At 27.2% G+C, this 26,105-nt stretch overlaps 1 protein-coding gene across 1 annotated transcript; it reads right to left on the bottom strand.

Annotated features, from left to right (window-relative positions):
• Positions 1-7,920: 7,920 nt before the first annotated feature.
• LOC112751920 (trihelix transcription factor GT-2) lies at positions 7,921-11,353 on the bottom strand. The gene is made up of 2 exons (XM_025801250.3): positions 10,630-11,353; positions 7,921-9,931 (listed from the first exon to the last, which is right to left on the bottom strand). Exons 1-2 carry the CDS (start codon positions 10,998-11,000, stop codon positions 8,299-8,301), a joined length of 2,004 nt encoding a protein of 667 aa, XP_025657035.1. The 5' UTR covers positions 11,001-11,353; the 3' UTR covers positions 7,921-8,298.
• Positions 11,354-26,105: the final 14,752 nt, after the last annotated feature.

Here is a 26,105-nt window from a genome sequence, read left to right as displayed (position 1 = left end):
AATTAATTAAAATAATATTTTCAAATAATTCTGTTATGAGGAGTAGGGTTAGTTAGATTAGTAGTGGAAGCTTCCGTGTATATATATACTCCTACTCTAGTGTAAAAATAATGAAATAAAAAATAACACTTTCTAATTCCTTCTGCATAAGTTTCATTCTTCCGCTTAGAAATTCTTTTTAGACAACGATTAAAGAAAATAGAGACAAAATCGAAGATAGGAGGAGGGACATAGAAAAGAGTGTAGTTGAATGCGGCACTACAATAAATATGGGTTTTAGCAACGCCAAAATCTACAACGTCTTAAAACCGTTCTCTTAGATGGTTTTAAACAACGGTTTTTTACAGTCTTACTGTCGAAGTTTAGTTTTTATTATTTTATAGTAACAAAATAAAATGTTATCTTTGACTGTTTTAAAGAATGGGTTTATAACCGTTACTAGAATTTATTTTTAAACAACGATTTTTTAATGTTGTCTAAGTAATTATTATACAAAAGATACGCTTAAAAATCGTTGCCAAAGTTGTTACACTTTAAAACCGTTCTGTTAGATGATTTTAGACAACGATTTTTATAGTATTGCTATTGAAGTTTATTTTTTCATTAAGTTATAGCAATAAAATAAAACCATTCTCTTTGACTATTTTAAAGAACGATTTTATAACCATTACAGTAATTTTTTATTAAGCAACAATTTTTTAATATTTAAATAATTATACAAAAATTAAAAAATATATTATTTAAAAATAGTTCTCTATAAATATTAAATTAGTAGAAGACTAAAAAAATTATTGTTATAAATAAATAACAAATTTTATGTTGATCCCTCAAACCATATTTCTATATAAATCGAATTAAACTATTCTTACTAGACATTGTATTTCACTATCATAAGGAATTTAACTACAGGTAATATTTATATAAGTTAGTTTCACACTAAATCAAATTACTCAAATTCGATTTATATATATAGCTCAATCCATTGTAAATTAGCACACAATAATTCCATTTACCATAGCCACCTTTTTAAATTTTTAAATAAATCGATTTATGCCTATTCGATTTACTATGAGCATTCAATATTTAATTTTTTAATTTTATGTATAATTTAATTTATATACAACACATCATGTCCTAATAAATTGAATCAGTGTACTTCGATTTACTTTATTTGACGTGCAATCTTTAACTAAATTTAATTAGATCAATTTAAATCACTAAAATTCATAATAAATTGACTCAATCTCATTCGATTTACTATTTATGCTAAACCGAATTATACTAATTCTATTTATATATTTGTGTATGGAAAGATTCACATTATGTTTTTTGTTTTGAAGAATATACATAAATTTAAGATTTGTTTGGTTTATTAACGTAAATTGTCCTCAATTAAATATATAAAATTAAAGCATCAAGAGTAGCCTCTAAATGGAATATAAAGGTGATGAAATTGAGCATCCCCATGGACCATCATGGACAACACCTGCTTCAATGGCATCCACCTTTTTCAGATGATGCACTTTCTTATATTTGGTCCATACAATATGAATACACTCTCCAAAAGCAATGATTACACTCACATTAATTTAAAAATGAAAACAAAAAAACTTTGATAATTAAATTGTGAATAATACTTATTCTTTTTGTCGGAAATAAAAACAGGTTTGTGATGGATTTGATATATGAGTGTATATATATATATAGTGGACAATATGTGCAACAAGGACTATAGTCTATAGCTAGGTAGCTACATTATATTTATAACAACATTGCATGGGTCTATAATAATTAATAAGTAAGGACCCTGATTTAATTTCTAAATTTACTATTTTATCAGCACTGTTTCCAATGATGTTTGTTACATTACATATTGAATAATAATAATAGTAATAGTAATAAGATTCCAATTGAACAAAGGTGTCTTTATTATTTGTTTGATGATTTGAAGGTTTTATTGAAAATTTGGGTTCAGTCCCTTCTGACTTCAAAATAAATGTCTTCTCTGTTCCTTCAGAGTAACTAATAATGTACAATATCATTTTTGCTAATATTTATTATTTATTATTTATTTGTAGGGGTGTCCGTGGATTGGATCGGATCGGATATGGCCAAAAATTCGATCCGATCCGCACAATTTCTATCGGATCGGATCTGATATGATATCCGCATAATTAAATATTATCTTTTTAATCAGATTTCTATGTAAAAGAATTCGATAAAAATATTTCTTTCATACTTTTAAACTTATTTATTCCTAAAATATTTTTAATCAAACTCTCTCTAAATAACAAAAATAAAATAATACAATATATGAATAATAATTACTAACTAAAACATACAAACAAGTAAATACAATACCAAACATATATATATTTATTTATTTTTTAATTATTATAGTGCGGATCTGCGGATCGGATACGCAGATGTAGAGCAGATATCCGCGATCCGATCCGTAAAATGTGCGAATCGGATCGGATCGGATACGATCAATTTGCGGATCAGATCGTATCCGCAATTTTTGGATCGGATGCGGATATTTACCGCGAATCTGCGGATACGATCTGATCCGATGGACACCCCTATTTATTTGATTGGTGAAGTTACTCTGATCAAAGTTAATTGTAAATAACATAACATAAAAAAGGATTATAAAAGAAAGTTATCTTAAATTGGATTAAAAAAAATAACATTAGCCATAAAAAAAAAGAATAAAAGAAAAAAATTATAGCAAAAGATAATTGAAATCATCATGAGAAATTTGCATAGTAATAATAAACTAATAAATATGTAGATAGAACAGAAAAACCAGAGAGAAAATCAACACATCTATTGCTGACAACAAATCTAAAAATGAGCACAAAACATTCCATGTGTAATTAGTTAAAGACACTATAATAAAATCCAACAACAAATAATTAATGTGACTCGTTTTTTTTACACCTTTATGTAAAGTAACATTTTTGGATTAATCTTCGTTCCTCTTTATATATACATATGTGAGTCATTTAGTTTTTATAAACTTTAATAAACTAAAATAGTTCGAGATAACAAATAAGATGGATGAAATTAGTTCTTAAATAAACTTAAAAAGATCAACAAATTTGAATCATATTTACATTCATAGAAACCAAAATAAAAATTGTGTAGCTGCTCATATAAAAATGTATGTCAAAATAATATTTAAAATTTGTTATATAATTTATTATATTTGACTAAATTACTTAATATAATACATATTTTTATCTTAATTATTAATTTTATATAAAAATTATTCTAATAAAAAACTACTCACAATAGTAAATAATAAGATAAATGGAGAGTCACCAGTCAATTGTTATTTTAAAACCAAATAGAAATAGTGTACTTGTGAAGATTCAACCAATCAGTAACTTTAAAATTCAAAAAATATAAGAATTAGAATTTAAAAAAAAATGTCTCTATAAAAAAAATGTCCAGCACGCCTCTCATGTGTTGCAACACGCTCTCCACGTGTTGACTTCTCTCCTACAAAATCCACCTATTTGTAATTACACTAAATAATCCCATTTTAAAAAAAAAACACCAATATTTTTTTCATATAAAAAAAATGAGCCAAATTCTTATTCTTAGTATTTATAATTTTTTACAATTAAATTTCGTAGAAAAATCTTTCATTGATTTTTTTCCTGTTACATAGAATATGATCTCAATTTAGATTTATAATATAGGAAACATTTCAAGTGCATCGAGAGTACCGGTGCACCAATTATTTTAACCGTTGATCTGAATTATAAAAAATATATATAATATATATTAATTAAAATCAACGGTTAAAACAACTGGCCGGTGCACTTGAAATGTTTCCTATAATATAATTGAACCCCTGGACTTTTTCTTAACCAAAAAACTTTTCAGGTGAGTAGTCTCTAGAAACATTAACCCAATGCAATAATAAATCTTTTTATTTTGTTGTTAAGATGCTGTTGAAGTAAAATTCTCTAGTTTTGAGTGCATAGGTAGATAACTAAATTTGAAATTGTGTTGGATGGAATTGAAAGAATGGAGAATGTACAGTGAACAGTGATTGATGGATTAACAGTTAAGACTCAAGAGTAGTACCATCTCTCTCTTACTTTCTTTGTGAAACTGCAAATGCAACTGCAACTGAAACTGTTGCTATGTAACAGAATATTTATTCCAATCCGTAGGTGCGGTAAATGCATGCAATGACATTCAATTATTATTATTTTAAGTGGGGTCCACCAACATGCAAGGACATACTCCTCCCAAGTCAAAGTTAAATGCACCAACATTGCCATCTCCAATTTTTAAGAATAATTTTTAAGTATATATAAAAACTCATATACATCATCAAAATATACACTAGATTTTGTTAGAATGATTGATATATATCGAATATATTTTAAGTTTTTGTGGGTAACAAAACAGCATATATGCAATTATTTTGTTTTCTCTTTATCTTTTTCACTCTTTTTATGCATTATGGGTTTTTCCTAATTAATTGAATTAGTTAATGAGTTTTTTTTTTTTTTGGTCTGGGTTTTAGTACAATTTTTTAAATAAAAAAATAATTAATTAATGACTAATGAGTCTCTTTTTCTTAACATTTTTTTTATCTTCTCTTAATTGTTTACTCATCAATTAAAAAAAAAAAAGTGGTTTCAAGCAAAAACTCATAATTAATTAGCACATAAAATAAAAAAATCAGAAGAAGAAGCGTGGAGGAATTTCGGTTTTGAGATATATCATAACCAGAAGCTAAGGAATCTATTTAGTGATTAACGCATGAGATTAATACAAGTTTAGGTTCAATGGTAGTATACTAGAAGAAAGAAAGAATAAGTTCAAGTGCTGTCTACGAAAAGTACTAATAATTCAAATATATATATATATATATGCGCCTCCATAAACTAATAATTGATAACCTTTAAATAAATACGGTACGGTTGAGTGTTCCACTAGAATTGTAACTTATCAATTTGATTAAAGTAAACTTTATTTTTTAATTTAAGAGAAAATGATAAATCGATCCTGACTTTTTGGTCCGCAAATAGTTAAGTCTCTGAGGATTTAAAAATACATTTAAGTCTTTTATCTCTTTAAAATCTGGACATATCGATTATTGAGTCTAATTTGTTCAATTTTAAAAATTCTCACGTGTACATCCGTATCAATCAGGTCAGTATAACGGGTGTCACGTTTGATTTTTTCGTTGAATCTGACAAACTCAAATAAATATGAGAGATTAATATGTCTAAATTTTAAAAAAATCAATGATTTAAATGTCTACAGATTAAAAATTCAAGGACATATTTATTCTTTTCTCTTAATTTAATTAAAGCTAAGTATATCAAGATAATAACAAACACATTTTCTTTTATCTATGGATTTTTTTATTATTTGTAAATTCATTTTTTTCTTATGTTATGTTATTTCCCCTCAAAAGATAGAAAGACACATGAATGAACATGTTTTATGCAATTTTTCACATGAAAATGACATTATAATTACATTTGTGATAATAGATATAATTATATAATTAAAATATATAAGTATTATATAATTGTAAGAATAAACGTAAATTATTCTTAAAACGGGAACTTTTTTGCATTATTACTGCCAAAACTAATTAATAAAAATAATAGAGGGGGATTTGGGTATATTATATTTATACATCACAAATCCAAAAGTGATGATCTGCATATTTTAATTTGAACAATTTGCAAACAAGTAAAATATGAACCAAAGTAATTAAATCTTATTAATGAAAAAATATAAGTACTTATTATTTAAATTAGTAGATTGTCAAAGTATATATATATATATATATATATATATATATATATAAGCACTAGCTACTTGTATAGATATATAGTTTTTTTTTTAATTTAAGTATCTGATGATTTAGGAAAAGTAAAAATATTTTAAAGAGAAAAGCGAAGTGTGATTAAAAAAAATATAAAAGAGATAAGTATCTAGTACTGATATTGTCAGCAATTTAATGAATAATTTGAATGTGGTTAATTAAGAAAATCTTAAATGTTATAAAAGTTAAAAAAAAAAAAGTCTTGCATTAATTCATAATAAGTATTCAATATTTTCACAAAATATTGAACTATGAACAAAACCAAAGCATATTTTTTTTTAAAAAAAATCTTATTATGGGAACACTTAAGCATATGCGATTGAAGGTTATGAATTATAATTTACATTATTGGTGACATTATTAAATTAAATCCCAACAAAGAAAAAAGTTGAAAAATATATATTAGAGAATTATTAGAAAATGGAAACAGCGCCGAATAGGATACCCAGCCATAACCCATCAAATCATTATGCCTGTAAGCTTAAAGGAAAATATACTGAGCTGTAGTATTCCATATGAAAATTCCTCAATTATTGCATTTCTCATATTTACATATAAAATATACCAAAAACATAACAAAATAATCTCCGCAATTATATTCCAATACTTTCAAATACCAATTTATAGAGGTGTTATAATTAGGTATGTATTATATTCCATATGAAAATTCCTCCATTATTGTTTAATTTGTATTTTGTATTATAAATTTTAGTGTATATATGTACTACATACCTAATTTCAAACTCCATGATTATAAGATGAAGTGTAATTTTTAGTCATTATTTATCTTATGAGTCACCCTTAATTATCTTAACAAAATGAGTTAATTTATCACTTTGATGTAAAAAAACACATAATAATTAATTAATAAATTCTACTATAGAGTCAATAGAGTATTTGTACAATATGTATAATAGGCTATCTATTTGGTTCAATATGAGTTAGAAAATAAATTTTCAAGATAAAATATTACTAATTTCTTAAATACAATATACCCATACTATTCAGAATAACCATTCATATACTAGGGATAATAAACATTTTATATCCTACTGAATCGAACATCCTTTAATTCCTATTATATACATACTCTATTAACTCTCTATACTTTCTTTTAATTATAATGAGTGGAGCTGATGAGACTGATGACATGGAAGCTTGACAAATTAAAAGATAAAAAAATGTCAGCAACATGTTGGATTAATGGATTATGAGGCTGATGAGGGATGATTAACCCTAATACATCTTTTTCTTAATACTCATGAATATTGATCATCATAAAAATTAAGAGAAGGTAAAAATTTAAGTACAATTAACTTTATCTAAAATTATTAAATAATAATTAGTTAAATTTATTAAATTATTTAATAATTTTTAACTATAAATCTTACATGACTGCACATAAAGTTTTATGTTAAGAGAAGCACATCATATAAGAGTTTAATTAAGTGTCCTTAGCAAAACCCTTATTTACAAAATGGTATTATATATGCAATGCTAGTATAAGTGTTAAGTAGCTAGGTTGTTGGTTCTTATATATATCATGATCATCAGCATCTATCAACAACTCACAAGATTCCTAATGGGACCCTCCTTCCTTTCAAGGATTTTATGACTCCATGTGTGATGCTGGCATTTTCTGCTACTCTAAGGGCCCTTTGCATTCTTACAATATATACACTGCCCTTTCCCTTACTCTATGTCCCTACAATTTTAAGCTCTCATTCTCACTTTCTCATTCCCTTTTGTTTTTTATCTCCTCATCATTTTTCTAATAATGTGTTTAATTTGTGCATGCAAATTATTGATATAGAAACAGAAAAAAGAACAATTAGTTCACCAAAACAAAGAGATCAGAAGAGAATATAAATCACTGACCATCAACATTGTAATTGTAATAACAAAATTTGAAAAGAAAAAAAAAAAGACAGATCCCCCTATCCCATTTACATCACCATGATACATGAAACAAGAAGGAATAATAGAAGTAAAAAAAAAAAAAAAAAAAGAAGCTAAGAAGAAAAAACAGATAGTACAACAACAAACAAACATTCATCAAGGTCTCATTATTCATATTATTATTGTGGAGCCTTAAGCTTCTTAATAAGCCTGAATAATCATCTCTCTTTTTCTGTCTACCTTATTTATTTAGCTCAAAAAAATAAATAATTCTCTTGCTATAAATAAAATTAAAGAAAAAAGAACATATAATCTTTTAGTGACTATATGCTATGGTAGCAAGAACCCCCACCAATCCACATTCTATACCCATGTGTCTTACACATGCATTTCCATATTCAAATTCTCCTCAACCACCACCACCGCCGCCGCCACCGCCACCACCACCACCACTCACCTTTAATTCCCGACAACCCCTGCCCCACAAAACTTTAATCTCATTGGTCCAACTTTTCTTCTTTTGGTCCTTCTCACTCAGCAGAAACTGGCTTGCTTGCCACAATCTCAAAGTTACTACCACCTTCGTCGTCGTCGTCATCGTCCTCGTCTTCATCTTCATCACCAATATTATCCTTCTCCTCGTCCTCATCCTCTTCGTTGCCTCCCTTCCGAGCGTCTTCCATGGTTACTTCCCGCGGCTGCGAGGACGGCTGCTCCGTTTGAGGAGGCCACTGCTGCTCCGGCCTTACCATTAACGGCGTTGTAGTGACAATGGCGGGAGCAGCGTCTTGCTTGCTGCTATTCCTCTCCCTGTAAAGAGCATCAAGCTGGTGAAAATAGGGACAGGTCTTTGAATCTTGAGGCCTCTTCTTGTTACTCTCTTTGACTTTCTTGAAGTACTTGTTGATGTTCTCCCACTTCTCCTTGCACCTCTTAGCGTTCCTGTTATAACCATGCTTCTTCATCAACGCTGAAATCTCTTCCCACAATGGTCCTTTTGGTCCATTCTCTTGGTACTTCGCATCAAGGCTTGTTCTCAGGTTTATCAGCGCCTCAACTTCAGCTTTCGGCCACCGCGAAGAACTCGCCGCCAGCGGTGACGAATTATTATTATTATTGTTATTGTTATTCTCTCCAATGTTGTTGTTGTTGTTATCAACAACTTTCACCATCTCCATGCTTGGTGGTGGTGGCGGCCGTGGCGGTGTGGGCAATGGCGGCACCACCACCGGCGGCGTAGGTTGTGTTTGTTGTGGCGGTGGTGGTGGTGGAGGAGGCGGTGGTGGCGGTGGTGATGGTTGAGAAACATTGTTGAATGGCGGTGTAGGAAGGTTTTGTTGGTCGGCAATTTTGTGCAAGAAGGTCATGACGGCTTGGTCTTTGGCGGCGGCGATGGACCTCTCTTGAGCGAGAATCTCTCTCTCTTTATTGATTCTTTGTAATTCCTGAACTCTCCATGCTTCTTCTCTAGCGGATCTCTCTTTCTCCCTCTTCTCTATTGCTTCAAGGAACCTCTTCTGCAGATCCTCCTGCTTCTCTATCACCTCCTTCATTAGCTTCTCAAAGAACTCCTTCCACCTTCTCTTCCTCTTGTTCCGCCTACTCCCTCCTTCGATCGTCTCCTCCGACGAAGTCGAAGAAGAACTCGAATTCGAGAGTAGCTCCGCCGGAATACTCGGAAAAGATGAAGCAGGTGGTGGTGGTGGTGGTGGAAAATATACAGGATTATTATTATTATTATTACTATTATTATTATTACTATTATTGGGTTGAATTTGAGGCATTGAAATAGTAGCAGGAGCTATTGATGGAACAGTAGCAATACTAATAGGTGGTGCTGATGTTGTGTTGGTGCCACTACTCGCTACTACTAACTGTTGTTGTGGCAGTGGCATTGTTGTAATTATTGGAGGGGATGGCAATGATGCAGTTGTTTTTACCATTGAAACTGGTGTTGCTTGCAATGCTGATTTTTGAGGTAATGCTGGGGAATGAATAATTGGGTTGTTTTCAAGTGCCTCTAATTGATCAAAGAACCTATATGTTTTTCCTTCAGATTTTCCACTTCTACCATCTTTCGTTCTCTTGTGGTACTTGTACACATTCTCAAATTTCTCTTTGCATTTCTTCGCGTTTCTCTTGTATCCAAGCTCTGCTAGCTTCCTGATTAATTCATTCATTAATTAAATTAACCCCCCCAAATTCACTAATTAGGCTAGGATAGATGGGATGGAAGCATAAGATAATGAATAAACATACACAACATTAGAGATTAGAGAGTAACTGAATCACAAGACATGATATATGTATGTTTGATTGCCACGGAAAACACATGAACCCAAGTTGGAACACTTTGCAATCCATCTAATTAGCTTAATTACTTTCAATTTCCCGACTAAGAAAATCTTGCTTTTCGGAGACTCAATTCACGCTGGTAACTAATTGGGAAAAATAGAATACAGCATATCCCATAAAATCAATGTCAGTAAAGAAAACAAAAATCACTCACCGCATCCAATAAGTCATATATATACACATCTAAATTATTATTATTATTATTATTATTTTTAATAAACACGCCTATTACCTATGCTTGAATAAAATTAAACACCTAGGGAGAAAAGAAATAAGAGAGGCTTAATTTAAAAAAGAATTGAAAGAAAATTAGAAAACACTGCAATTAATAGGTGATAAGGAAGAGAGAGAAGAGCAAATTGAAAAGCGAAACACATTACAAGGAGATGAAATCACAAGAATTTTCAGATCTCAGAGAAGAAGCTAATAAAACATGAAAAGACAAGGAGCAAAGAAGAAGAAGAAGATAAAAATCAGAATCGAATGAGTTATTATTTGTTACATACCTTGAAACCTCTTCCCACAAAGGACCCTTAACACTGGCATCGCGAAACGCCACGTCCATATCCGACCGTATTTTGAGCAAAGCCAAAGTCTCTTGTCTCGGCCACCTGTTCCCGCCGAAGCTCCTCTCTCCTTTCTCGTCGTCCCCGGAGGTCGATCCTCCACCTCCACCTCCACCACCACCACCACCACCCATTTCAACAGCACCGTCATGATGATGATGCGGTGCTGTTGATAGTAGTGGTGGTGGTAGTGGTGCTGATGCAGTAGCTACAGCAGCCGCGACAGAAGAAGTAGCGGCTGTTGCGACTACTGCATCTGCTCCTCCAGAGCTGCCTCCTCCTGTTCCCAAAACAGCTGAGTCCCCCAGCATAGGACTCTTCTCTTTGTTGTTTCCTTCTGTAGTCTCCCTCTCTCTCTTTCTCTCTCTCCTTTGCGGAAAACAGCACAGAACCAAAGCAATTACAGAGGGGAGCAAAAATTAAAATTAAATTAAAATTTATACATGGTGCAAAATTAAAAAGAAAAAAAGTGGGAACGGAAAAGAAAAAGAAAAGAAGGAAAAAAAAATAAGGGTGGTGAATTCTTTTGAAAATAGGGTTATACTCTTATACTGTCATATGATATATAATCATGTGTGTTGTGTAGTTTGTGTATGAGAGAACGTGTGCGTGTTTGGTGAATTTTATTTTTTTTATTTTTATTTATTATTTCGGTGGGATCTGCTTGCATTGCCAATCTCAATAAGTAGTAATAATAATTTGCATTTTTTATATTTTATTTAATTTCATTCATTTATTTTTTAGATACTTATTAAATCATACCAATTACGGTAAGGTTGTTTTTCCTTTTTTTTATTTTTACATTATTACTTTTTAGAAAAAAAAATTAAGGTGGGAATCTTGAATCGTTTACTAAATTTTATTAAAATGTTTTTTTCAGAGGTATCATCTAGGGGGGTGAGATGTAAATTCATGAACCTGGGATTTCCCTCTCTCACATATAATAATAAAGTGGCACAGAAAGATATATACAGAGAAATATTAATTATTTATTTAATTTTGTACAGAGAAAAATGTAATAGTTAATTATTTATTTATTATTAAATTATATTAACCAGTTTCAGAGTGTTTTGAACAGCTGCACAAGGAGACGATATAGATATAAGTTGGTTTTTGTCTGTGCAGCTAAATTTAGTTAAAGGCCGGCCCATCTAGGTCAGCTTTTTTTTTTTTTTTTTACTTTTTAATTTTATTTTCTTTTAATAAAAATTATATATTTTTTTTCAAGGATGAAATAAGATGAAGATTATCATTTGCATAGAAATGACGAAAATGCCCCTAGAAATGGATCTATATATGCATTGACCTTTAATGATTGAGCTTAATCTATGGTGTGGTTTTATTTAGATTTCAGCGGGTTAGTGATGTGTGCTTTCAGTGCTTCTTGCATTGTATTTAATAAGAGGGGTCTAATCTTTCATATTTTACTTTCACAATGTTATAACCTTTGTGATTCCCAAAATGTCCCTAATTTTGTGGTAATGCATGTTTAATTTGAATAAGAAAAGGAACCCTATTTTTGTGGTACTACTCAACATGTGGCCTTAAGGGTCCTACTTTGATGGTGACCGTTGCAATTTTGACAATTCGTCACTCTTAATAGTTAATTGACAAAAAGAGGGACTTAAAAAAATATCTCTTGTTATATATATAAAAGAAGAAAAACAATGATACCTATAGAATAAAGTTGAAATAATGATATTCACACAAATTATTATTATTGTTTCGTGACCAATTGTATGAATGTAAATGGTTTGAAACAAAATCACCTAATAATTTATTTATTTATTTATTTATTTGTGTATATACTTAAAGAAAGTAGTGTTAAATAAAGTATATAACTAAAAACAGGTCCATGTTATTAGGCCAAGCTATTTATGAACAGAAGTAAATGGTGGCCAACTCTGTTGGATTTGTGATACCTACCGTTATAAATGGCATCAAAATTTTGATGGCCAAGACTGTGTCCACCATGGATGAATAGGAGAATAATTATTGGACTGTGAAAAAAAAAATAGAGAGAAAGAAAAATAAAAATGATAAATAATTCAAGAGTATGTAGTAGTGTTGCTAATTTCTAATTATATATACCTATTGCAAAGAATTTTAAAAAACATATATTTTTTTTTGTATTTCTGACTATATCTTTTACCCAACCGTCCAAAAATTAATTTGCCGTGAACTTAAACTCTACTTTAAGATTTATTGTTGTCTAATGTATTATTGTATGCATACGACGAAATTCGAACTCTCAAAACTCGACTGACTTTATTAGTTGAGTAAAAGAAGCTTAATTTTGTATTAATGAAAATAAATAATTTCATTCAAATAAATTGTTTAACTTCAACTTATATATAAAGAAACTAAAATTGGACATTATAAAGCCGTTGGTAGTGGTGTGATTCAATGGATGGTTTTTTTTTTTTTTTTATCTACTTTATTTTGTTGTGTATATAAAAAGTTTGAGAGTACAATTTGCGGAGAATAAAATAAAAATCTAGCGGGACCAAAAGGATCTCCTGATACTTAAATCATATATATGAACTTAAGCTTATGGATGGACCCATATACATATTATATTATTAATAATATTATTGGTATGATTATGGTATATATTTTTCAAAGATAATAGCTCCTACCCATATACAATTATGGCACCATCTCTATATGCTACGCAATGCAATGCAAACGTTACGTTTCTCTTTCAAATTTTAAATTCCAAAACCCCTCTTTCTCCTAAGGATTGTGGCACTTGATGCTATTGAAAGTGACTTTCTATTGTGATAAGATTATTATTCAATCTTGAAGGTTCAAGTTTTTTCCTTTCCAATATATATATATATATATATATATATATATATATATATATATATTACTACTTTTGTTTTCCAATATTTTTGTGTGTGTTTTTAATTTATTTTATTTTAGGATCCTATTTTGAAGCCGGTGTTATTACATGAGAATATGAGATAGTATAAGTTTTCTCCACGATAAACAATATTTAGAGTAATTATTACTACTACCGTAATAAATAATCGTAATTTTTAACATATCCTCTCATAATTAAAGAATTAATTATCCTCTATAACTTGTTTAATAGTTATCGAAAGAATTGAGTTGTCATTATGGTTAATATTAATTATATCTTTAACCTTAGTTTTAATAACTAAATAAATCAACCATGATTTTTAAAAAAGTAAGTTCAATTTTTCAAATGATCCATTTTTTAAAAAATCTGTTCCAATAAAAAAAAAAAGAAAAAAAAATTGAAAAAAGAAAAGTTAAAAAAATTGCAAAATAAGACCTTTTTTTTTTAGTTTTTATAATTTATAGAAAAATTTTACTATAATTAACTTATTTGGTTATTAAAACTAAGGTAAAAGATATAGTTAATGTTAACCATGATAATACAGTTTAGTTTTTTCAATAACCATTATACAAGTAATATAGATTAACTAAATCCTTATTTATGAGATGGTTGATTAAATATAATGCATTTCGGGTAATTGACTCTTTTGGATTGGTATTTACGAAAAGTAGGCTTATTAATGTATGTCAAACTTTTCGTCAATTATAGATTTCAGTTAAACTACTATATACAAAGTCATAGACATTCTTAATGGAAAAAAAAAAAAAAAAAGAAGAACTTAACATGAAAGATTGATATGAAGACTCCCATGGTCAATGAGATGCGAAACAGCCTTTGATTAAGAAAAAAAATAATAATGGGATAGTGAAAAAAAACCAGGGAATATAAAAAATTTATATCTTTCATTTAATAAAAAATATATATATACAAAAAATTATATAAACATCACACTACTTAAAAATATGCAATTACAAACAGATATTGTTGAAATTTGCAGCGGATTTCCGTCATAAACAAAAGAGCGGAATTTTCGTGAATTATTTTTACTAGCATGCTCGAAAATTTATCGATAAATTTTATTATCGATAAAAAAATTATTATAAAAAAATTTATCGACGAGTCTATTATCGATAAATAAATTATGTTGGTAACATAAAATTCGTCTGATAAATTTATCTGTAATAAATTATCTTTTACATCGATAATGTCATTTCTTAAATATTATATAACCTCTTTTTTTTTCGTCTTATTATTAATAATATTTTTTTCCTTCATACTGGAATATATTTAAAAGATAGTAAGTAAAAAATTGATGAGTCAAAAACAATAAGAAGAGATTGTGGAAATGTAAGCATACATTTAATGCAAAAAAAAAATCATCAATAATTGAATATAATTAGCTGTTTATTTAGAGACATCTACCACCATTATGTATATACAAATCATATGTTTACAAATTTAATGACAACAATGTACGAAGGGTATTTTGGTCCAAGAAAAACATGGGGTAAACAAGACAGTCAGTAATTGTATGAATATAATGCTAAATTGATTATGAGAGGTGGAGCAGTTAGGTTAACATCAATAATAAGAAATGGGAATAGGCAGGCATGCATGCTCTTCTCTTTATTTTTTCTCTTGTTAAAATAAAATATGTACATTATTATTATATTAAATTTTATTTAGAGAAATGCACATATAAGATAATAATTTTTGGTAACCAAATTTAAAAAATTATCGCTACTAAAAAAATAATTTTTATTAGTTATTTATTTTATTTTTAGCAATAATTAAAAAATCACTAATATATTTATTACCGACAATTAGACATTAATTGTTTTATATTTTGTAGCTAAAAAAATTTAGCAAAAATTATACAATTGACAGTAAAAACTTTTTTAAAGACCACAAAAAATATATAATTATCACACAAATATAATAAATAAGATATATAATAATTATTATGTTATTGACAATAAAATTTTTTATAAAAATTATTTTTGTTATAGTGTATTAAGATCCATGTATGTATATAATCTTTTAAAACTAAATTATTTATACACTACTAGTCTTCTCTCTAGCCTTTGAATATGAATTTTGGAATTTTTAGGTATAATTAAAATAAACTATTTAGAGATACTAAATTTCTATTATTTGTGAACACATGGGAAAGAAAAAAGAAAATGAAGAATAAAAGTATTCTGAAAACACTTAATTACCTGAAATATATATGGAGATCACCACAACTACAAAGGACCACCACCAAAGTGTTGTTTGGTCAAAACTATTTTCTGGCGTGACTACATCTATTATTGTGGCTGCATATTGATTTGCTATTTTCATGGTTATTGTTATTTATAAGACAATAATATTATTTTCAATTTACATAGTAATAATTAATTACATTTTTGCTACCAATTTTTAATTAATGAAAATGACATGGATGATATTACTGAGTTATCTGTTATCATCATGTAATTAATATAAATGTTTGACTCTTATAATTTTTGTGATAAATGTTTAATTTGACTCTTATAATTACTACCTCTACTATCCATATATAATTGAAGAACATTATAAATTAACAATATGTAAAAATTAATTTATAATGTTGAATATATGCAAAAGGAATGAATAAATATGTGATTGACCAATATTAATGATGGTTAAAACAGAAAAAAAATTATTAAAAAAAAAAAAGTGGGCATGCCATCATGATCATAACATTTGCCATGCCATGCATACCTTTAATTTCTCTTTACCCTTTGGCACTATTTTTTTTTGTTTTTCACGGTATCTCCCAACCCGACAGGTCAAAGATTAATCTGTCGCGAATCTGAACTCCATTTAAGAGTCTATCGTTGGCTAATGGATTACTGCATGCATAAGACGGGATTCGAACTCCCAACACTTGTTTAAGCGGATGAGTGAACTGATCACTCGACCAATCCAAGTTGGTTACTATTTTTCTTTTTCTCAACAATAACTTATTGGTAAGACACATTACTTGTCATACAAAACATGTAATTAGGTTTTTACAAGTATATTTAGTTGAATATAATGTCCTATTTGCTTAGCTGGCAGAGCTTCTTGTCTAGCTGGATAGGACATATGCCTTGTAATGTAGAAGAAGATGCCCTACCCACTATGCATGCCCACTATTTTGGTATTTTACAGCCTAACAGATACCATACCACAACTGTAATTATTATCTTTCTCCAACCTCTCTTTGTCCCCTCACATGAACATATATAACTACATATAATAATTGAGTGCTCTTTAGTTAAATAGAAAAATAAAAATGTTATATACACTATTATTTTTATAAAAATAATTTTAAAAATCAGTCATTTTTAGTATTTTTTGTTATTATTTCACCAATATAAATATTAAATTATCTTTAAGAAATAAATTTTATTAATTTATATGTTCAAACTAAAAAAATATGAGTATAATGTAAATTATATTAATTTATATATATAAATTATGATAAATAAAGGTATAAATTATACGTTTTTTTAGTGTAAAATTTTATAAATATAAATGTAAATTATTATTGATCAAATAATATTTGTTGATTATGTAGCATTATTTTATTTTTATTGGATATTATATTAAAATTAAATAAATTTATTTCAGAAGTGGTGAAATTTGTTTCAAATTTATAAAGTTGTTTTCAATCAGCTTAAAAGTTGTAGTCCCAAATTCACAAATTTTAAATATGAAAAATAATAAATGTGCAAAAAATTATATTTTTCTTCAAAATTTTTAATCTTCAATAAAATAATTTTGATAAAAAAGATACATGCAATTTCAACCAAAATATTATATTGGCTGAAGAATTAGGTATGTTAATCTGCTATGCGGCATGCTGTGTAATAATATATAATTAGATTACATGTGATGTCACATACATAATGAAATGCCAATTTGCAGCTTAATTATTCTGTAATTTTATTTTTGTCGAAGTTGTGTCATGGTAAAGGTTGACTAGTTATTACACATTTACATTTTATATTAAAGCACATTCATCATCATCAATCCCATTATATTGAAAATGAAGCCCAATACTTAACCATTTGTTTGCCAGTAAAACAATTTCAGGAGAACCACCGACAAATTAAAACCCTCGGATATATATGTTGCCCAATGTCATCATTTTTGTATCCCTCTCTTTTTTTTTTATCTAAAAATTTTAAATTCGAATTAATTAATTTTTTTAAAAATATTAATTTAATTTTTTAAAATAGTAAACGATGAGCATATTATATTTTTTATTAATTTATTATATAAAATTTAGTAATATTTATATATACCGTTAATTATTGTAATGTATTTATTTATAAAAAATTATTATATATAATAATTTTTAGAATAAAATTTTATTTGTTTGAATAACTCAAAAGATAATAAATATTTCATTGTCTAAAATTAAATTATTTTCATATTCATGTAACAACAATAGAATATGCACCACAATAAATAATAAAATACCTAAACAATTTTATTTCGTTTTACATTATTAATAGAAGAACATATATGTCTATTATTTATTATTTTATTATTATAAAAGTTAATTAATATTTTTTTTCAAAGACTAAGTTAACTAGTATGAGGTCGAAATCCTTGAAGATATCATTATTAATTTTTTCGTTCTCTTTTTATTTGACTTATACTATTTTTCTTACGAATTTTGATACCATCATAATATCATCAATTCTAAAAATTTAAATCGCTAAAAAAGATAATATAAATAATTATATCAATAATATTCGACCATTGCCAATACACACAGTACCTAATGCTATAAATTTTTTTTTTCTGGAGTTTAAACACTATAAATAAAAATACACTTTATTTATCTCTATATACTCAACACAATATATACCTAACTAAGAATCACGAATAATCTTTTAAAGGTTGGCCATTATGATGTACTTATCACATCTTTCAGTTTGTGCTTATAGCTAGCTAGCTAGTATTAATTCTTTTATTTTTCTAATTTATTTAAGCATTATATTCAACCAACTAACTAAATATGACGAAACAAAATAGAAGAGTTTTTTTTTTTTCTCTACAAAAGTGAGATAAATATCGGTGCTATAGTTAATATACATCGCCCCGATCCCATTAATTAAGAAATACTCTATTAAGAAAAAGGCTTACATACAACGAATAATGTAATAATTGTATAAAATAAACTAATTAGGGTTGTTAATAGTACATACCCAGCTTTTCAGATGATGAGTACATAGCAAGATTTATATAATATGATAGTTTATGTTATAAGAAGAATTTCAAGTGTAACCGTTAATTTAAATTATAAAAAATATATATAATATATATTAATTGAAATTAACGGTTAAAACAACTGAAACACCTGTATTTTTGATACACTTAAAATTTTTCTTATGTTATATATATAATTAACATTCAAGTTGGTGATGATGTAAATTTTACTAGTGGGAGAGATTTTAACCGACATATATATAAGTATGTGAGCAACTAGGTTAGTCACTTACAATGTAAAAAGAATTATCTCATACTTCCATATTAAAAAATGATAACTCTGATTTAACCGAATGATATGATCTAATCAATAACTAATAGATAAGTATGTAAATATAAAATATTTGCAAGTGTATGTCGTCATATCACTCATATAACAAAAAAAAAAAAAAAACTTTATATTAAAACGGCGGTTACACAAATAATAGGGGCTGCAACTTGCAAATTGCAACTTTACATAACAGGATGATATATAGATGATGAAAACTTTGAAACGGAATAAATATAAATAAGCTAATTAAGAAGAGAGAGATTACTACTATTATAGTTGTGGAGCTTAACAACAACAATAATAATAATAATAATAATAATAATAATAATAATAATAATAATAATAATAATAAACATATGTTTCATCATTTGATTATTATCAATTTAAAAATATAATTTATATATTAAAATTAATTACTAAAATTAATTATTAATATATAAATATATATAATTTAATTTATTTTTAATATATATTTATATTTTAATATATATGTATCATATCATAGTCGTTATTAATTAGTGTCAATATCACTTGTCTTTTTTCCCGGAATTGAAGAGGAAAAATGCGTTCTACACCGCAAAGGTAATTAATTAAATTACACGCTTTGAAGGTATGACGTATGTGATGAAGAGAATAATTCAGAAGGAACATACCTCATACACCACTTTTTTATTTTATATTTTTTCAAGCTAATTTTAAAAAAAAAAAACTATTTTTCCCTTAAAATAAAAAAAAAGGCAATGCAAACCGACCCTATGAAAAAGAAGTTCCTGAAAATAGGGGGGAAATGTAGGAAGCGGTTGTCATCATATTTCTCTCCTTGTTGTTATGTGACTAAAATTAAAAAAAAAATATATGATAATAATTAAGAAAGATAGAAAACGTATAGATATACGTATATGTAGACATTAGATACGTAACATAATATGTGGATGTGGGTATGAGTTAAGAATTACTAGAGGCATATGATAAGAAAATAATAATAATAATAATAATAATATTTTGACATGTAGACAAAAGGTTAACTTCACATGGGGGTGTGGTTGTGCATGTGATGTGAATGTACACTTACATTTTCTGTCTACCATGTGGATTAACCCTTAGATTTTTCTGTCACCAGCTAAGCAATCCACCAAGTTGATTCTTTTTTTTGTCCCCCCCTCCTCCATTTATCTTCCATATCTTACCCCCTCTATCACTCTCATTATTATCTTCATTTTTACATTCACAATTATAAGAAATTAAGTAAGTCTAATTTACTTCAAAAGTTAGTTCAAAAAGTGAGAATTATTTTATATTTATAAAGAATGATTACTAAATTTTTTATTTTATTGAAAGATGGGAATTTTTCAAAAATATTGCACTGAAAGTATTCATCTAACAGTGTATGGTCGAAAAACGAAGAAAATTCTTAAAGAAGAAAGAATGATAAATCAAATTGAATGCAACTAAGAGCTTACCTTATAGAGATGACAACCTAAACTGAGAGTTCTTTAAATTTTACGGAACAACTTGACAGAGCTTGCTAGAATAGCAGACGTCATTGAAGTAGAACCTTCAAAAATCAACTGGTTGTGAGCTTTCCAGCAGTTCCACCAAATGATGGCACGCAATTGAGGGTTACGGTAAGCAAATGCTGTCCTACTTTTGGACATCTTTGTATTTTATTTTTCAATAATTAATGAAATATAACCTACTATCTTTGAGAATTTTTTTTTTAATTTTATTTAGATAATGTGAAACTTATTTAATAAGGATCAATTATATATTTATATATTAGAAAAAAATTAATTTTTAAATTTATTATTTAAAAAAGTGATAAAAACATAAAAATCAAATTATATTATTATATAAAATATTTTATATTATTGATTATCGAAATTAAAATCTTAAACTAATTAAGGTCTTACAAGTCATTTTATCAAATTTTAAAGATGATAGTAATTAAATATAAACAAACATTTTTGTGATCAATTTAAATGCAAGTTGGAGCAGCTAGCTTGGCATGATGAATATATAATTATGCTACAATTATGCCTAACTTTTCTTCAAAAGCTTGACACTTGCCTTGCCTCTTTTTTCTTTTTATCATCATAATAAGCTTTATAATTCATAATTAATCCTACAAGTTTAATATTAAGTCACTTATTTTAATTTATTTATTTGTTTTGGGTGAATGGGGGCGCTCTTATCTTTCATTTGATTGATCAATATAATTTATTTTTCTTAAGAAAATACATTTCATAAGATTGTTTTGTATGGAAGGTTCCTTAGTGGAATGTTCAACCATCTTCCTTTCCATGATTCCCCTTTGGTTCATTATGTTATAACTTTAAGAAAGCTTATTGATTTGCATATAATATATGGTGGTATATATATATATAGAGTAATTAAACAACATTAAAGAAAAGAGGTAGTGGAGTGTAAATTGGAAGCAATCACAACCATGTGCAAAAGATTTGATATTTAATAATAATCTGCTTATATGCTTATTATTATTACATCTCTCACTTATAAGTTACCATAATAAAAAAATAAAAAATAAAAAATAAAAAAGATAAAAATATTCCTTTCAAGTTATGTATGTACCGTAGATTCATTGGAACATGAAAGCATGTGCAAACACCACAAGGTAAATAAATAAAAATAATAATAATCCTTAGCAATCCCAAGGCTATAGTTTTTATCATTATTATCATTTATAGGTGATTTAACATATGCTAAACTATAACAACCACAATTACCAAAGCTATATATATGTACTTATCAAATCCCACATGCCATTTTGATTTTTGCCAACCCTAATTTTTCAAGATTCAATTAGAACCACATTTATTTAGAGATGGGCACAATAAATGGGCCCCAATGTGGGCCCTAAGAAAAGAATACACTTAAAAAGCCCATATCTAGCAAGGGATGGTGGGGAGCCCATGTTACTCATAAAGAAAAATTCACAATTGAGACTTGAGAGACGATGCAAAACAATAGCACACACATTCCTCTCATGTCTACTTCTTAGTTTTATTATTATTATTATTATTATTATTATTATTATTATTATTATTATTATTAGAATAAATAACAAATAAACCTTTAAAAATTTACATTTTGAATAAATTAGTCTCTAAAAAAATAAAATATCAATCAAATTCTTCAATATGACAAATGTAGATAAATTAGTTTAAATTAAGACTTTTTACCCTAATTATAGGAATTAATTTAAAGATGGTGTGTTCACATCAGCTATTTTAAAAGATTTTATTGATATTTTTTTCTTAGAAAAATCGAAATATAAATCTTCAGAAATTTATTTTTTATTATTATTATTATTATTATTAGTTTCAAATAATAAATTAAATTAAATTATTTTGAGTTGCCACCAGTCCCCCACCACCTTTTTCTTTTAATTTTTATTTTCACTTATATCTATTTCGGTGATGTAAACTCAAAGGGATAATTGGATAAGCTTATTGGTGGCATTGCCAAATATCAATGGACTGTAGTAAGTTAGTGTTTCATAACTCATTTTCTATAATTTATTTAATTATCATGTTGAAGAGAGGACCACAAAGGCAAAAATAGACCATCAATCTCAGCACCAACAACAGATAGATAAAGATGAATAGTTTTAATTAAAGTATTGATTAGATCAGAGGGTAAAATGTAAAAAGGGCCTTGGCAAAATTTATTAAAGTTGAAATAAAAGATAACTAAAAAGCAGCAAAAGATGTAACTCTTATTACGCCACGTATCACTTTAGTGCCGTCATAGCTGCATCTTTTTCATTTATGGTAATTTAATACTTTGTATATATACACTCTTTTATTCATGAATCATGAATGAGATATATATGCATTATTTAAAGATAAAAAATATTTTTTTTAATATATAAAACAAAAGAGAGTATAGATAAGGTTGAAAATTTTTGTATGTGATTTTAAAAAATGTGAATTCTTTCAAAATGGGTTATATAAGTTAATTTTAGAATATGTGTCTAAATTTTTTGTAAATTACGAAAATAATATGCTTTTTTTTAATAAGTTACAAAAATTAGACCAATTTATATTTCTGTACGTCATTTTGGCTAATTATTTTGATGAATTACATCAACTAAAGAATTATTTAAAAATTAATTTTCGTATAAATAACTGAATTATTTATTTATTTAATATAAATTTAATTTTAATATATTGATGATAAAAAAATTACATATTTAATTAATTAAATTTATAGATTTAAATAAAATTCTAAGTAATAAGTTTAAAAATTTGTTATTTTTGCCAATGCAAATAGAAATAGTTTTATATATATATTTTTAAGTTATGAGTAAGACTCGAATTCGAAATTTTTGATTAAAAGTGAAAAAATTATGACATTTCAGTTATAACTCGTTGGTATGCAAATAATTTTATATTACACCGTGTATAAAAATTAAATTCTATTTAATATTTGGGGTCTACTTTGTTCATTTTTCACACATTTTGATAAGTAGAAAAGAGAAAGAAGATGGTGCATTTTCACAGGGTGGAAATTGTCTTGTTATGGGGGCTTCATTGATTCCGATTACCTGGCGTCAGTGACATTAATACATCAACATGCATGCATGCCACAGAAAGTTTCAATTCCATTTTTGGACAAAAACAGAACAATTCGGTGCACACTATATGTGGCAATTTCAGCTTCTCAAGAAAATGAAGGCCAAAATAAGTATATCCATTAATAATTAGAGGTGTAAAATTAAAATTATGAATGCGTTTTTTAAAATATATTTGTATGTGTATATCTTTCACTTTGCATTGATTTTGAATGGAAGAAGAATTTTATTAGTGGTACCGACTGAGTTGTTAAATATGAATTGATGAGAAAGCAATGAGGAAAATTAATAGACTATTGATCAATTTAGAGAAAGGCAAATTATTAATATGAACATGTTATGCGAAATTATAAAGTAATAAATACTCACGTAAAAATATTTTTATGTAAAAATTATAATTAAAGAATTATTAAATAATTTAATATATTTAATTAAATTTTTTAATATAATATCTATTTATATTTTATCTATTGTATTTACATAAAAATATTTTCTGTCCGTTGTTATCAAATTGTAAATATTATAAATTCAAGAAATAATTTGGATCAAGATTTAAAAAACTTAATCAGTAGAATTAAAAATTTAAAGATTTAAATATTCAATCAAAATTTAATTGAATATAATAAATAATACATTTATATATAAAAGATATATTTTTGTGATTTATTATTTTAAATTAATTAACTACTAAAAATTATACTAATTTGATTAATTAACTAATTTTTTAATTCTCTAACCAATTCGTCACAAACAATTTTTTATTTAAATCGAATTAATTTAATGGCTGATTCTTGATTAACTTGATTGACCGTTCAATCACGTTTTCAGAACCATAATTTTTTTTGGTTGCCCACGGCATCTCCCATCCCGACAGGCCAATGACTAATTCACCGCAGATTGGAGCTTTATTTATGGATCTGACGCTGGCCAATGGGTTGCTGCATGTATAAGGCGGAATTCAAATTCCCAACGCTTGCTTAAGCGGACGAGTGAGCTGACCACTCGACCAACCCAAGTTGGTTTTGAGAACTATAATTTAATTTGGATATTATCATCGCCCAAATTCAAGTATATATACATGCATGCATTATTTTTAATCATAATACAATTATAAATTGATAAATAATTACTTTTAAGCATCAGCATAATCATATAGGTTATGTGCTAAAGGTAACGAGCATCTTTTGGTAAAAACTTTAATTTCAGATCAACTGTTCATTATATCCCTACTTTAGATATTTAAATTACTATAAACTTCCGTGAAAGAAAACTTAAACAAGTCAGGTTAGTTGTTTCTAGGATAATGCTAAAACTTCCTAAGTACCTTTTCTAAGTGGCCTAAGTTTTGTTCCTATGACTAGGCACTAATTTACTTTTCAATGAGAAAGAACATTCACATGTTTTGTTTTCCTTTTTTGTTTTTTTTTGTTTTTTTAAAAAAATCAAGTGTACTTAGTTTGAAACAGTTTCAGTTTTGTTGCTAAAGAAAAACAACACCTAACAATGTATCAATGATTGGTGTAATAATATATAAAATTATTGAATCGAATTTTAAGTAAATTAGTCAACCTTGATTGAATCCGAGTTCATACTTTGAACTTGTTTTGATACCTTTCTTCTTTTAATTACATATTTAGAAAATAACTTCATTATTAACCAGTAAAATGCCTAAGAAAGTATAAAGCAGGCAAAAATTAAAATTATCAAATACCAAAATAAATTAAAAAAAAAAAAAAAGGTGTGAATTGAAAAGTTAAAACCGTGACTCTCATCCTACAAGTAGGAACATGATTAGTAATGATTTCAACTTTCAAGCATCATTGATTGAATTGAATTATGTTTTTTTTTTTTTTTTTCCTGCCACAATTTAGCAACGTTTTCACCCACCTTAGACCTAATAACCAAAGATAAGAACAAAAACGAGTGACTGTGACAAACCAAACTTTTAAAATGGCAGCATTTTCTTGGCACCCAATTTGGTAAAAACCACTTTCTCATAATGTATACCAACCCTACCCCCTAAGAAAAGACAAAATATGTTTTGGTGTCAACTTAGGGAAATATTTTGCTCTAAAAATATTTTTATAATAATTTGTTTATTTGAAAAATATTAGATGATCAATATTTTCCTTTATATTAGTATTATATTTAAGTAAATACTAACCATCTTTTTTTGTGTCATTAAAAATATTAGTTCCTAAAATTTGGAAAAAATTTATGGTGTTCTAATTATCAAAGAGGTAAATATTATGATGAAAGAATTAAAAGATGGTAAACTTAATTTCCAATAAAATAAAATAAGCAATTTTAATTTTACTTATCTATTTTTAACATTATAAATGTTTTTAAAACACACATTAAATATGATGTAAGACTAAACATGCAAATAATTC

Source organism: Arachis hypogaea, chromosome 15, assembly GCF_003086295.3.
Source record: "Arachis hypogaea cultivar Tifrunner chromosome 15, arahy.Tifrunner.gnm2.J5K5, whole genome shotgun sequence".
Lineage (NCBI taxonomy): Eukaryota > Viridiplantae > Streptophyta > Magnoliopsida > Fabales > Fabaceae > Arachis > Arachis hypogaea.
This window is presented reverse-complemented; position numbering and strand designations above follow the sequence as displayed.